We start from the raw sequence: 11,300 nt of genomic DNA, 5'->3' as shown, positions 1-11,300 counted from the left end.
CTGCGCCTCCATTTTGAAAAATCGCGCCGTTACCGCTCCGGCCCCGCCCCGCGTCGAGCCTGCGTCTGACGCAATCGCGTCGCGCGGAACGGCCTGTGGCGCCATCGTTCAATTTGGAGGAGCGGGGGGGAAGATTAGTCTTGCGCATGCGCAGAGACTCGCACACCCGTTCCCTGTCGACCCTTAGGAAGCGCTGAGGTAAACATAACCCTGCTGAGGAAGGTCCCGTGCGTACAGCTGGCTGCCCTCCGCATACAGTGTCCTAGATCGTAGAACCGTTACGGTTGAAAAGTACCAACTAGTCCAACCACCAACTTATCGTCCTGTGCCCGCCAATCCGCGTCTCTCAGTACCACATCCACACAGCTTTTGAACGCCTCCAGGCATAGTGACTCCAACTCCACCATCTCCCTGGGCAGCCCGTGGCAATGCATCGCCGTGCTTTCTGAGAAGAACATTTCCAAATCTCCAACCTGAACCTCTCCTGGTGCATTTCAAGGCCATTACTTCTCACCCTACTGCTGTTACCTGGGAGAAGAGGCTGACCTGCGCCTTGCGAGAACCTGCTTTCAGGGAGTTGTAGAAAGCAATAAGGTTTCCCCAAGACACTTCTCCAGACAGAATGATTCCAGTTCCCTCAGCTTCTCCTCATAAGACTTGTGCTCCAGACCCCTCACTGGCTTCGTTGCCCTTCTCTGGACATGCAGATACACTGATGTGGCATTCCACCTTTTCTAGTCTTTGCCAACTTGCTGACTGTAAGTCTTGACAGTTTTTGCTGCCTGCCAGCTTTCATCACTGGAATAAAATACAGCATTTTGCATGCTGCACCTTCTAGGAGGCTGCTCTGCAAGTTGTATGGAATCATCCCCTCCTTAATGGCTGTAAAATGGGTCCCTGATCATTGTGGGTAAGTGTTATGTTTCAGTTGCTGACAGTCCTTAAAAAGGAAACTGTGTGGCTGACTAAATGGATTAGTCTGTGGAGCTGTGTGCTATTAAACATCATCAGTGGTTTGAATAATTAGTTCGGAACATCAGCAAAAGTGGGACTTTCAGTTGAGCTTCACTGGTAGAATTTTAGTTTGAATAGTGATGAGTAAAGTTGTGTGAGTGAGTTCATGTGTCAAAAGTATGACCAATGCATACTGATATTTGGGCCAGCTACACAGCTAATTAACAGCATTCAAAGTTTGCATGATCATGCAAAAGACATTGTCTGTAGATAGAGATAATGCCTTTTAATATTAATATCTGGAGAAGCGTATGTGCTTCAGGGCACAGTCTAATTCTATGAGTAACGATAATTGCCTTGCTATTGAAATTCATCTGGGTCTATCACTAATGAGGTAAATCAACTTTGACCTTGAACAAAATGGCAGAGGTGCAGTGTCAGTACTTACACAAATGTACGTGTAGAGTGTTTTGTAGACTGATGGACTGTTCTATTCTCAATACAGTCTTGTAATTTGCTCTTTGTTGTAGATGAGTTAGAATGTGCTCACTGTCATGAAAAAAAGATGGAAAAAAAAGACAAAGGGTTTTATGGCTCAGGCCTTTTCTGTTTTACACTGTAATCAGGTGTACTCAAAAAAGTGTTGTATATCATGCAAACAGCATGATCCAAGGTTACTTTTTGGGAGGGTAATTATCTTGTTCTGACCATTGGTTCCAGTACTCATCCATAGCTAACACTGTGTACATGATGTAGTCCTATATCCATGTGCTAGTTTAGATTGTAAATAGTCAGCAATTACAGTTTACTGTGATGAATTTCATAGTAAGAATTGAAGTTGATAAAATTGAGTCTATTTCTGTATTTATTTCTGACATTAGGAATACACAAGATTTTGCTGGATTGGACCATGAACTAACTTTTTATTTTAGCAGACTTTTTTCATGTTAACTTCATTGATTAAAATTTGCTTTTTGGTTTGACTTTAGTTTTTTATTTATATAGGAAATAATAACTTCTAAGCAGTCAGTGCATTTGTAAAGGTGTGTTAAAGGATATATGAATACACTTGTGAAGTCCATATAGGTAAGAATTAAATAAATGTGTTGTGAATCCACACTGGGAATACTTTCAGAGTGCTTGACCACAGGGCATTAAGTTATAGTTTGCAAATGATAATCTGTCATTGTTAGTTGTTCTGCAGCTTTGCTTGTGTCTTGGCAAGCACGTTCATGACACTGATAGATTCACAGATTTGATACATACATATTTATTTTTCACTGCTGCTTTTGACAGGTGCAGGAAGGAGATATATCTGCTAGTATAGCAGCTAATAATGTTTTCAACAACGTTCTTGGTATATCCTGAGTAAATGATGAATTGAAAGCATGTAATGATCCATAAGCTGTGGCTTTTATTTTCCAATCAGGACTCTCTCTCTCTATATATAAAGCAAACAGACAAATAAAAAAACATTGTTTTACACTTTCCTCTTTCAGTAACATTAAACTGAGAATCAATCAGCACAAAATATCAATTCTTAAAAGGATTTTTTCTTTTATGATGGAACTTCACCCTATTTGCTATTTTCAAATTGAATTTGGCACATTGTTTTGTACAGCACAGTGCTTCAGCAAACATATCCCACTAAACCTTGACTGCAGTGGGTCACTTTTGTCATAGGAACCAAAAGCAAAGAGTAGTTAGAGAATTTCAAAAGAATTAAGTTGTGGTATTCCAGAAGCCTCCAGCATGCTCCAAGAGAAGGTAATGTTTGAATGAGGGAATCTACGCATTCATAAATGATTTCGTCCCCTCTGCCCCTTGCAATGCTGTTGCCAAGACTTGATCTCTTTCGCCAAGCGAATTAATGCTGCTTTGCATGTGTCTTTGTAATTTCAGCATTTTAGAAATTGTTAAGTTACAACAATTCTTCCTATTCACTGATTTTCACTCACTGTGTTTATACATTATGCTGCAATGAGTCTTCAGGATCATACAGTTAAGCTGTGGCAGCCTATTCTGGTCTGGTTCAAAAACTGACAGTTTTTCATCTTAAAAATATGAAGTCTTGCAATTGTTGAAAGGCTCTTTTGGAACTCACAGTTCTGAAGGTTTAAAATGTTCTTCTCTATATCCATCTGCAGTCAGTTTAAGCTTGTTTGTTCTTGCCCAGGCGTAACTCAGCTTCTGTAACTCTTCCCTGTGCCTGCTGGAGGCATCTGTGCTAGTAACTTGAAAGAGCCTCAAACCTTTCTCAGGTCCTGGGGTTAATGGTGTGTCACAGCCCACGTTGTGTGAATAAATGCCCTTTAACCCCTCATCTACCCATTAGGGTGACAATGACCAGACCAAAAGTTAGGAGGCATGGGCTCAGGTCTGAGATGTATCCCCCAGCCAGCAGTGCAGACCGCTACCCACTTTGCCCAGGACACCAGAGCTGGTGTGGATGCTCCCATCCATGCATGCTGAGTAGGCAAAGGTTCTACCAAACCCAGCTGGATCAGGCACTGGTGCCTCACTGGGGACTGATGAAACAGAGATGACGGTTGTATAGCCTGTAGAGCTGTAACACATCTGTGTTTTGAAACTATACAGAGCAGCAAGCTCACTGGGAGAGAGGAGCTGCTGCAATGTATACTTCACCCAAGCCATGCTGCTTACACCCAGGAGTGTGAGTACATGTGGGAGGAGTAGGATGTGCAAGTAATGAGCTGCTTTTGAAAGTGCCTTCCTTTCTTTAACCATGCAGGAGCAACTCAGTGAAGATGGGTACACAGGAGTGGCTATGGTCAGATCTCTGAAAGGGATCTCCTGTCTGGCAGATGTGTGCTCACTGAGTCTGCTGCAGTACAGCAGAAAGTTGTGTCCAGCTCTGGAATTTATCACTGTGGCAGTGTACGTTCTGTCCTCTTCTGCCATGCTGTGTAAATCATTCAGTGGAAAACAATGACTTTTTCACCCTTCTACTACCAGAGCACATTCTCAGGCTCTACATTCCATCATGATCTGCTGTTCAACAATTAGCTTGATGAGTCTAGCCACCTTTTCTCTCAAAACAGAGCTACCTGTGTAGGCTGCCCAGTATTGCCATTCCCCTTTTGAATGTTTAACTGGTAACAAACAGAGAACATAAACTTGTACCTACCAGAGTTCAGCTCATGCCAGATTTTAGGACCTGGTGGTAAGGGTAATGGACATCAATAGGAGTGGTTGCTCCACAACTCCCTGGACATTTAGGCTGTTTACCCTAGAGGTGCTTCTCTCTGAAAGTAGGCCACGAGACACAGAGGGGCTCAGAAGATAACTTTCACTGGAGTATTTGCTTTTGAAGTTTTGCTGAGCTGTAACAGATCATCAGCTATGGGAATGCACCTTATGAATATGCTGGGTTTAGTTTTTTGGGTGTATCACGGCTAGACTGCTCAAGGTGCCAGGCTTGCCAAACTTCAAGAAAGGGAATGATTTGGAGACAGCCTATGTTAGCTGCTCCCTTCTCTTTCATTCTCTTTCACAAATATTGAAATCTCCATCACATTTGTCATTGACTTTGATTGTTTCTGAAGCTCTAGAAAATGTTCAGTGAGCTGCTACACAGTGAGCTGTGTTTTTCTGGAATGATGATATAGACACGTTTGATGTAATGTGAAGTTGAAATGCATATGTGCTCAAGGCTTGCAAAGGTAATATTAGAGGACTATGCTGTAGAGCATGCCAGGGTGGTGCTGCCTTGTCTTTGGTGCTTGTTGGAAATGGTTCCTGAACAGAATTTCACTTTGTCTCTGTTATAGAAATTGTGAGGGTCATCTGATTCATCATCTATGATACCCAACCCGCTGTTTTTATGGTGGCTTCTAATTTTGTGCTGTCATTAAATCTCATTGTTGCACTTCTCGTGTTTTCATGACAGAGCCACTGATGGCCAATTCAATTTTCAGTATTTTGTAACTTTGATGAAAGGTAATTCTAATCCCTCTCCGTATTTAGGCTCCAAAATCCTCATATCAGAGAATTGTATTTTTGCTGAGCTAAGACATGAGCAATGGTTCTCCAATTATTTTCTGTAAACAGCTTTTTTTTTATGGCAGTTCTGCTAGTTCCAGTCACCCCACTCTGGCTCAGCCAACATATGGCAAGGACTTCAATTAATCTTCAGTTTCCTTTCATTTGCTGAAATCTTTCACGCTGACACTCTGTAATATTTCTCCTTCCAGTAACACAAGAACTCCTGAATCTTATCTAAATCCGATTTTTCTCTGGGGGAATTTTGTCCTACCCAATGACATATCTAAACCTCAGTTTTGAGTCCCCTCGTTGATTTGACCTTATTTTATCTCTGGTATTCCTAGCATATATATTCTCTCACATCATCATCATCATACTGCAACCCAACATCAACTCAACAACAACAAAGAACTGGGTTAGGATTTTGGATTAATTATTAAATGATATTTGTCCTTTGAATACCAAACCTTTTACCAGCCTTTGCCAGATGTATACTATTGTAAAATGGGACCAATTTGTTTAAGGGGGGAACCTCTCCGTGTTACTTTGCTGCAGCTGCTATGAACAGAAATACTGAAATGACATCTTTTTCTACACAGAAGAGAAGGAAGAGTGGTGATAGTGCATTTGCCTGGGAGGCCCACAGCTCTGCAATCGCTTCTCCAGGGATCTCATTTCCATGTTAAACATGTCAAATGACAATCAGTGCGTCTTGCCTTTAGCTAGGTTGTCTCAGTTGTTAATTACCCCCACTTTGAACGTACAGGTTTGTGCTGAAGCAAGTATACTTACTTTTGGCTTCATGCCATTTAGTTCTATTTCTTTTCTGCTATAATAAAAATCACCACCATTCAGCCTGGTCTTGAATGTAGATAGTAGTATCAGATTTATTTTGCCTCCTCCATTTTGTTATCTCAGAAGATTGCCATCCTTTATTCTTTATTTTGTTCTGCCTTAAGTTTAGAGCCAGTGTAAATGCTCAGCTTCAGTAGTAAATGAAAACCGTATGGCATTCCAGACAGATGTTTCCCCAGTGAGACACATATGTTGAAATTTGTAGAAAGGGCAGTTCTTTTCAGTTGGGATTGTGATTACTTAGCCTGAAAAGTGTCCGTTTTTATATGAATGTGTACAGTTGGCTTTTGTTTCAGCTTGTCTTCTCAGACTGAGAAGAATACAGCAGTAAAATCATCAGAATCTCATCAGAAACTGCAGATCTGCTTTTTTTTCCGTACAGATTTTGCACTCTGCAGTAGTTTTTTGTTGAAACTGTTCCTTTCTGATATTACTATATTATTTGTTTGTTTGTTAGTTTGTTTCTTTGTTTTATTTAGAATAAGATTGCTTTTAAAAGCTTTTTTCTTGTGTAATACAGGGGTGGTCAAGCTGACCCCTGCATTTACAGGACATCTGCTGGCTCTTACAGTGTTCTGCTAGCAGTGACACTCTTAGTGAAGAAAGTCCACATCACTTGAAGAATGACTCAGAGACATCATCCCTCACCTCTCCACGAACAGGGAGAATGGCTGTGCTTTTGAAAAAAGCTTTAGAAAACATGACAAAGTTTGATGAGTTCTTTGTTAACTTCAGGTCTTTTTTTTTTTAAGTTTGCTTAATTTCTCTTGTGTAGACTGCTTTAGTATGTGAAAATGTTAGAAATAACTTGTTCAACTCGGGTGAAAGGAAGAAGGAAGGGAAATAAACCACATAATGTGTCATTCACTCTCTAAAGACAGTGAAGGTGTGGCACAGGAAGGTGCTGAAAGGATCCCTGTCAGGTACTGCTTTGATGTGTTAACTTTATATTCTGAATGTTAGAATGAATTATGTCTTAGCTTTGCAGCATATGCACAAGATATTGCTGTGACCTGCTAGGTGTGAGCTCAACAGCAGCCTGCTTGTGCAGGAGTGTATTTCAGCAACAGCAAACTGTTGAGGCAAAGAAAGGCAGGCAAGGCAGTTCAGGAACCAGGGCTTGTGCTGCAAGGCTGCCTGTGTGCATTAGCAGCTTGATAATTCTGTGCAATTCCGTGAGTCTTCATCGCCGGGAGCCAAATCACAACCACTGTCAAGAAGAGGGACTTACTTTTTAAAACTGAAGTTTGTAATTATACAGTCACAGAACTTTAGTGAAAGTATTTAGAGGCACTTAGCCCTGCAGAGAAGGACCTGAGGATCCTGGTGGATGAAAAGCTTAACATGAGCCATCAGTGTGCTCTTGCAGTTCAGAAAGCAAATGGTATCCTGGCTCCAGGCCAGCACGGACAGGGAGGTGATTGTCGCTCTCTACTCTGCCTTCGTGAAGCCCCATCTGGAGTACTGCATCCAGGTCTGAGGTCCCCAATACCAGAAAGACAGGGAGCTGTTGGAGAGGGTCCAGAGGAGAGCCACTAAGATGATTAGAGGGTTGGAGCACCTTCCCTACGAAGACAGGCTGAGGGAGTTGGGCTTGCTCAGCTTGAAGAAAAGAAGGATCTGGCGAGACCTCACTGTGGCCTTGCAATACTTGAAGGGAGCATATAATAAACAGGAGGGAGAACAGCTGTTTACGAGGGTGAATAGTGATAGGACAAGGAGGAATGATTTTAAGCTGAGAAGATAATCTTTCAGAAAATAATCCAAAAAACAAAAGCAAAGCCAACCAAAACTCCACACAAAGAAAATAGAACCCCAATTTTCTAAGTGCTGGCTAATGCAAGAATATGCTCATCGCCTCGTTCCACTTTGAATTTCATCTGTGTTTAATTCTGCATGCCAAAATGCCTTGAGAACACTGCAGCATTACTTTATTGTAGATGCTTTTTTTTTTTTTTCTCATGTAAAGACTTCAGTCTCCAATTTCTTTGTCTTGAGCATACCAGTGCCTACCAGCCTGCAGCTGACACACAGGTGGAACTTCAGCTGCTTGGCTTCAGCTCTGAAAGCCTTTTCCTCTTGTGTTTATTTTTTCTCTTGAACAGATGACAACTCGTTGCACTGGAGTTGTGAGTCCACAGATAGACATACTGGCTGAAGCATATGCTGAATGTGGTTTAGTACATGAGGATTCATTAGTCTGTTGTTTTTTATCCTTGTACGATGCTGTTTCCCCCCCTCCAGATATGTTGCCTTACACATTAGTTTATTTAGATGCTCACTAGAGGTTTCTTTGGTCTACATTTTTGAATATTCAGTTGCCAGCAGTGGGTGTAAGCTCCAGGGTTGACAGCCAGTTCTGTTTGCAAATGTAGACTGCTCCCTGAGGCACAATTCCTTTGTTAGTGATGTTTCCAAACTGTTTGGAATTACACAATAGTCATGAGAGTAAATACTGTCTTATGTAATTTTTAATCCTTTTTCTAATTAGCATTTGTCCTTATATGTGTTTTCAGAAGTCAGCTCATTGCTTTTACCTGTGCACTGAGCTTCCTGTGAGCAGGTTTTGCATGTTTCATAGGATACAAAAAGACCACCGAATAGAAAACAACTGGATTTTCAACTGCACAGTAATACATCCATGCAAGAAGACATGAGTATAGTAAGCAGTGTTTTTGATGACAAATGGTTCATTCCTATCTGAACGGTCTTTCCAAATTAGCAAAAATGCAACCTATTGAGTATAGATAAGCTTTTATTTTAAGACTTCCTGGATGAAAGGGAAGGGAAAAGGAAGGGGGGAGGGGGAATGGGAATGGAGGGGAAGGGGAAGGGAATAGAGGAGAAGGGGAAGAGGAAGGAAAAGAAAAGGAAAGGGAAAGGGGAGTTAAACCGCCTTTTGGAATATTCTGTTTGTTTTGGTTTATCAAAAGAGAACAAATGGATTTACCCTGAGGTAAGTAAAGCTTATCTAAATTTTAGGATGAAACACGTACAGAATAGTATTATGAAGCGTGTTTTTTTGTGCTATCAACATTTTCCACTGAAGCATCAAATGTTACCTACCATCACATGAAGCACAGAAGAGTCCTGAGTGAGTAAATGATCTGCAATGGCCATGTCTGTAATCCTGGGAGATGAAACAACCATCAGCATCTGTGTAACTGCAGAGGTGTACCTAGCTATAACCTCCCCAGCTTCCTCTAAAGTAAGAGAGATTAGCAACAAAATGAGTTAGATTTCTGTGGATTTTAGCAATAGGTCAGTAATATAATGCATGCAGGTTTTGTCCGCAGTCTTGGCTGAGAACTTGTTGAAAGTTCCTGCTTAAACCATGGAGCTTCAGAAGTAAACATAGGACATCCCTTTCCAAGGGCACAAACAGTAGTGGATTACATTCAGCTCTAAACATAAACAAATGTAATTTGAACTTTGAAATTTGAAAATGGGCATTGCTTAGTACAAGGGTTAAATTTTGATTCCTAGACTGGGCTCTAAGATTCTCAAAAATCATTAAGCTACATTTCTTCTGTGACATTACCAGCTTGGTTGTACACAGCCTTACTCATAATGAACAGCAAGGAGAACAAGAATAATCTTGGTGAGTTTTTTTCCAGTAAAATTCACATACTGTCAGGTTGTATTTTTTCTGCACGTTCCAGTCTCAGGACTAATTTGACCAAACAGCTTCACATTTGCACCACTACTTGTGCATCAGTGCCTGCCCAGCGTTAGCAGCATCTGACAGTAGGCTTGTATTTCAGGGCTCATGAGCCTCTGTTGAGGCTTGTTGCTTGAATTAAGGCAGTTTAAAATTGGCATGGGTATCCTTACAGCATGACTGAGGTTGGAGTACATGCTGGTTTTGCTTTGAAACTCGGTCCTTAAACAAATGCCTGTGCTGAGCTTTAATTACTGAGCTTTTAGTTCTCCTCCCTGATACTCTGCCCTGCCATCAAGAGACCAGACTGGTTTTCCTTGAGAACTTTCCATGGCATGTTTGTAACCATGATATTTTATTTCTTAAGGCTGAGAAACAATAGCATTGCTGCAGTACAGTCTCTATTTTTTCTTACAGCCTGAGCTTTTTTATTATTATTTTCAATATCAATTTTTTTTTCCTCTTCAGTTTCATTTCATGCAGTTGCTGAGAATGACATTTTTCTAAAAAGTACGTTCAGAGGAAATGCGTGCAGACTGATATCAGACTGTATGAGTTGTGAGGCTGGGAGTTGGACAGGTCTCTTGAGAGCTGAGTCAGCATTGATGCCTTGTTTGCAGAGGCGCGGGCTGCAACTCCCCTTTGTCTGCCTGACAGCAAGTTCTCCAGGGACAATGTCTGTTTCACACCAAAAAGAGAGCTCCATGCCATAACTGACTGCACCACGGCCATACTGATCCAGAAAAATATGCAGAGGGCCTTTTTCTTTTCTCACCCTTCTATGCTAGCGAAAAATCCATTTATTTCAAAACGGTATTTGTTTTGTTTAAATCCCTATCTATAAGAAATAGGTCAAACTTGTCAGCCATGTGATTCAGTTTACTCATCTGTAAAACTGACAACATGTTTTTTCCTTGGCTCAGGAGTGTGGGTGGAGGGGTTTTGTGATGTATTTGAACAACAACAACAACAAAAAAATAGCTTGTGCAAAGAGTAATTGTTTCTGAAATGCTAGCTATGAGATCTATTCTGGTTTGAATAAAACCTACATATGTCACAAGGCTTTTTTTTCCCTGCCTAATAAATTCTTACGGGCATTCCAGCTTTGAACCCTCCCATGAAGTTACAGCTTTACAGCAACATGCCTCAGTCTAGTTTACAGGACTACCATGTTGCTTATATAAATGCCATCAAAGCTGGGCAGGTATTCTTTCTGCTCACCGTACTGAACTGTGATGCTAGGTAGCATTGGCAAAGATGTTATTCAGTGGAATTTCACCACTTGTGCCAGCGTAAGCTTTTTTCCTCCTTATCTTTTGCATCTCTTAGTGATGTTACTGTATCAGTAACTGTGTGGCACAGTCAAATCCTGCCTCTGTAGTAGCACCTGTGAGATTAGCCACTGATTTAATGCCAGAGCCAGGATGACATCATGCATGTATCATTATGGAAACAATTAGACTATTGCTAAGATTTGCCAATAGGGCTGATGTCTTGGTTGTAATGCCTACCATACTTCCTGTTGTATGAAACATACTGGCTTGTGTGAAAAATTCCTTTTTCCTTTTTTTCCCTGTTCATACATTATCATCTGCCCTTTTGGCTTCTAACATTTGTTTATTGACATTATCCATGAAAACAAAACGCTGCTGAGAATAAAGATATAGTTTATGCTTTTGTCCAGCTTAATTTGCTTATTGACAAAGGCTTTAGGTCAGCATATTAAGACAAATGATGTTTACCAGCACATTTTTGAGGCAAGCAGATCTCTTTGGCATTTTTTTCTGTCATGGTGACAAAGGAAAGCAAGACAAAGTAGGTATCT

General features: G+C 41.0%; 1 protein-coding gene across 1 annotated transcript in view; it reads right to left on the bottom strand.

Annotated features, from left to right (window-relative positions):
* The window catches only part of PLK4 (polo like kinase 4), a 15,508-nt gene extending 15,360 nt beyond the window's left edge, over positions 1-148 (bottom strand). The window contains 1 exon segment of the mRNA XM_019615105.2: positions 34-148. Coding sequence (XP_019470650.2) covers positions 34-148 — 115 coding nt within the window.
* Positions 149-11,300: the final 11,152 nt, after the last annotated feature.

This window comes from Meleagris gallopavo, chromosome 4 (assembly GCF_000146605.3).
Source record: "Meleagris gallopavo isolate NT-WF06-2002-E0010 breed Aviagen turkey brand Nicholas breeding stock chromosome 4, Turkey_5.1, whole genome shotgun sequence".
NCBI classification, from domain to species: domain Eukaryota; kingdom Metazoa; phylum Chordata; class Aves; order Galliformes; family Phasianidae; genus Meleagris; species Meleagris gallopavo.
Note: the sequence above shows the minus strand (reverse complement) of the source record. Positions and strands in the feature narration are given on the sequence as shown.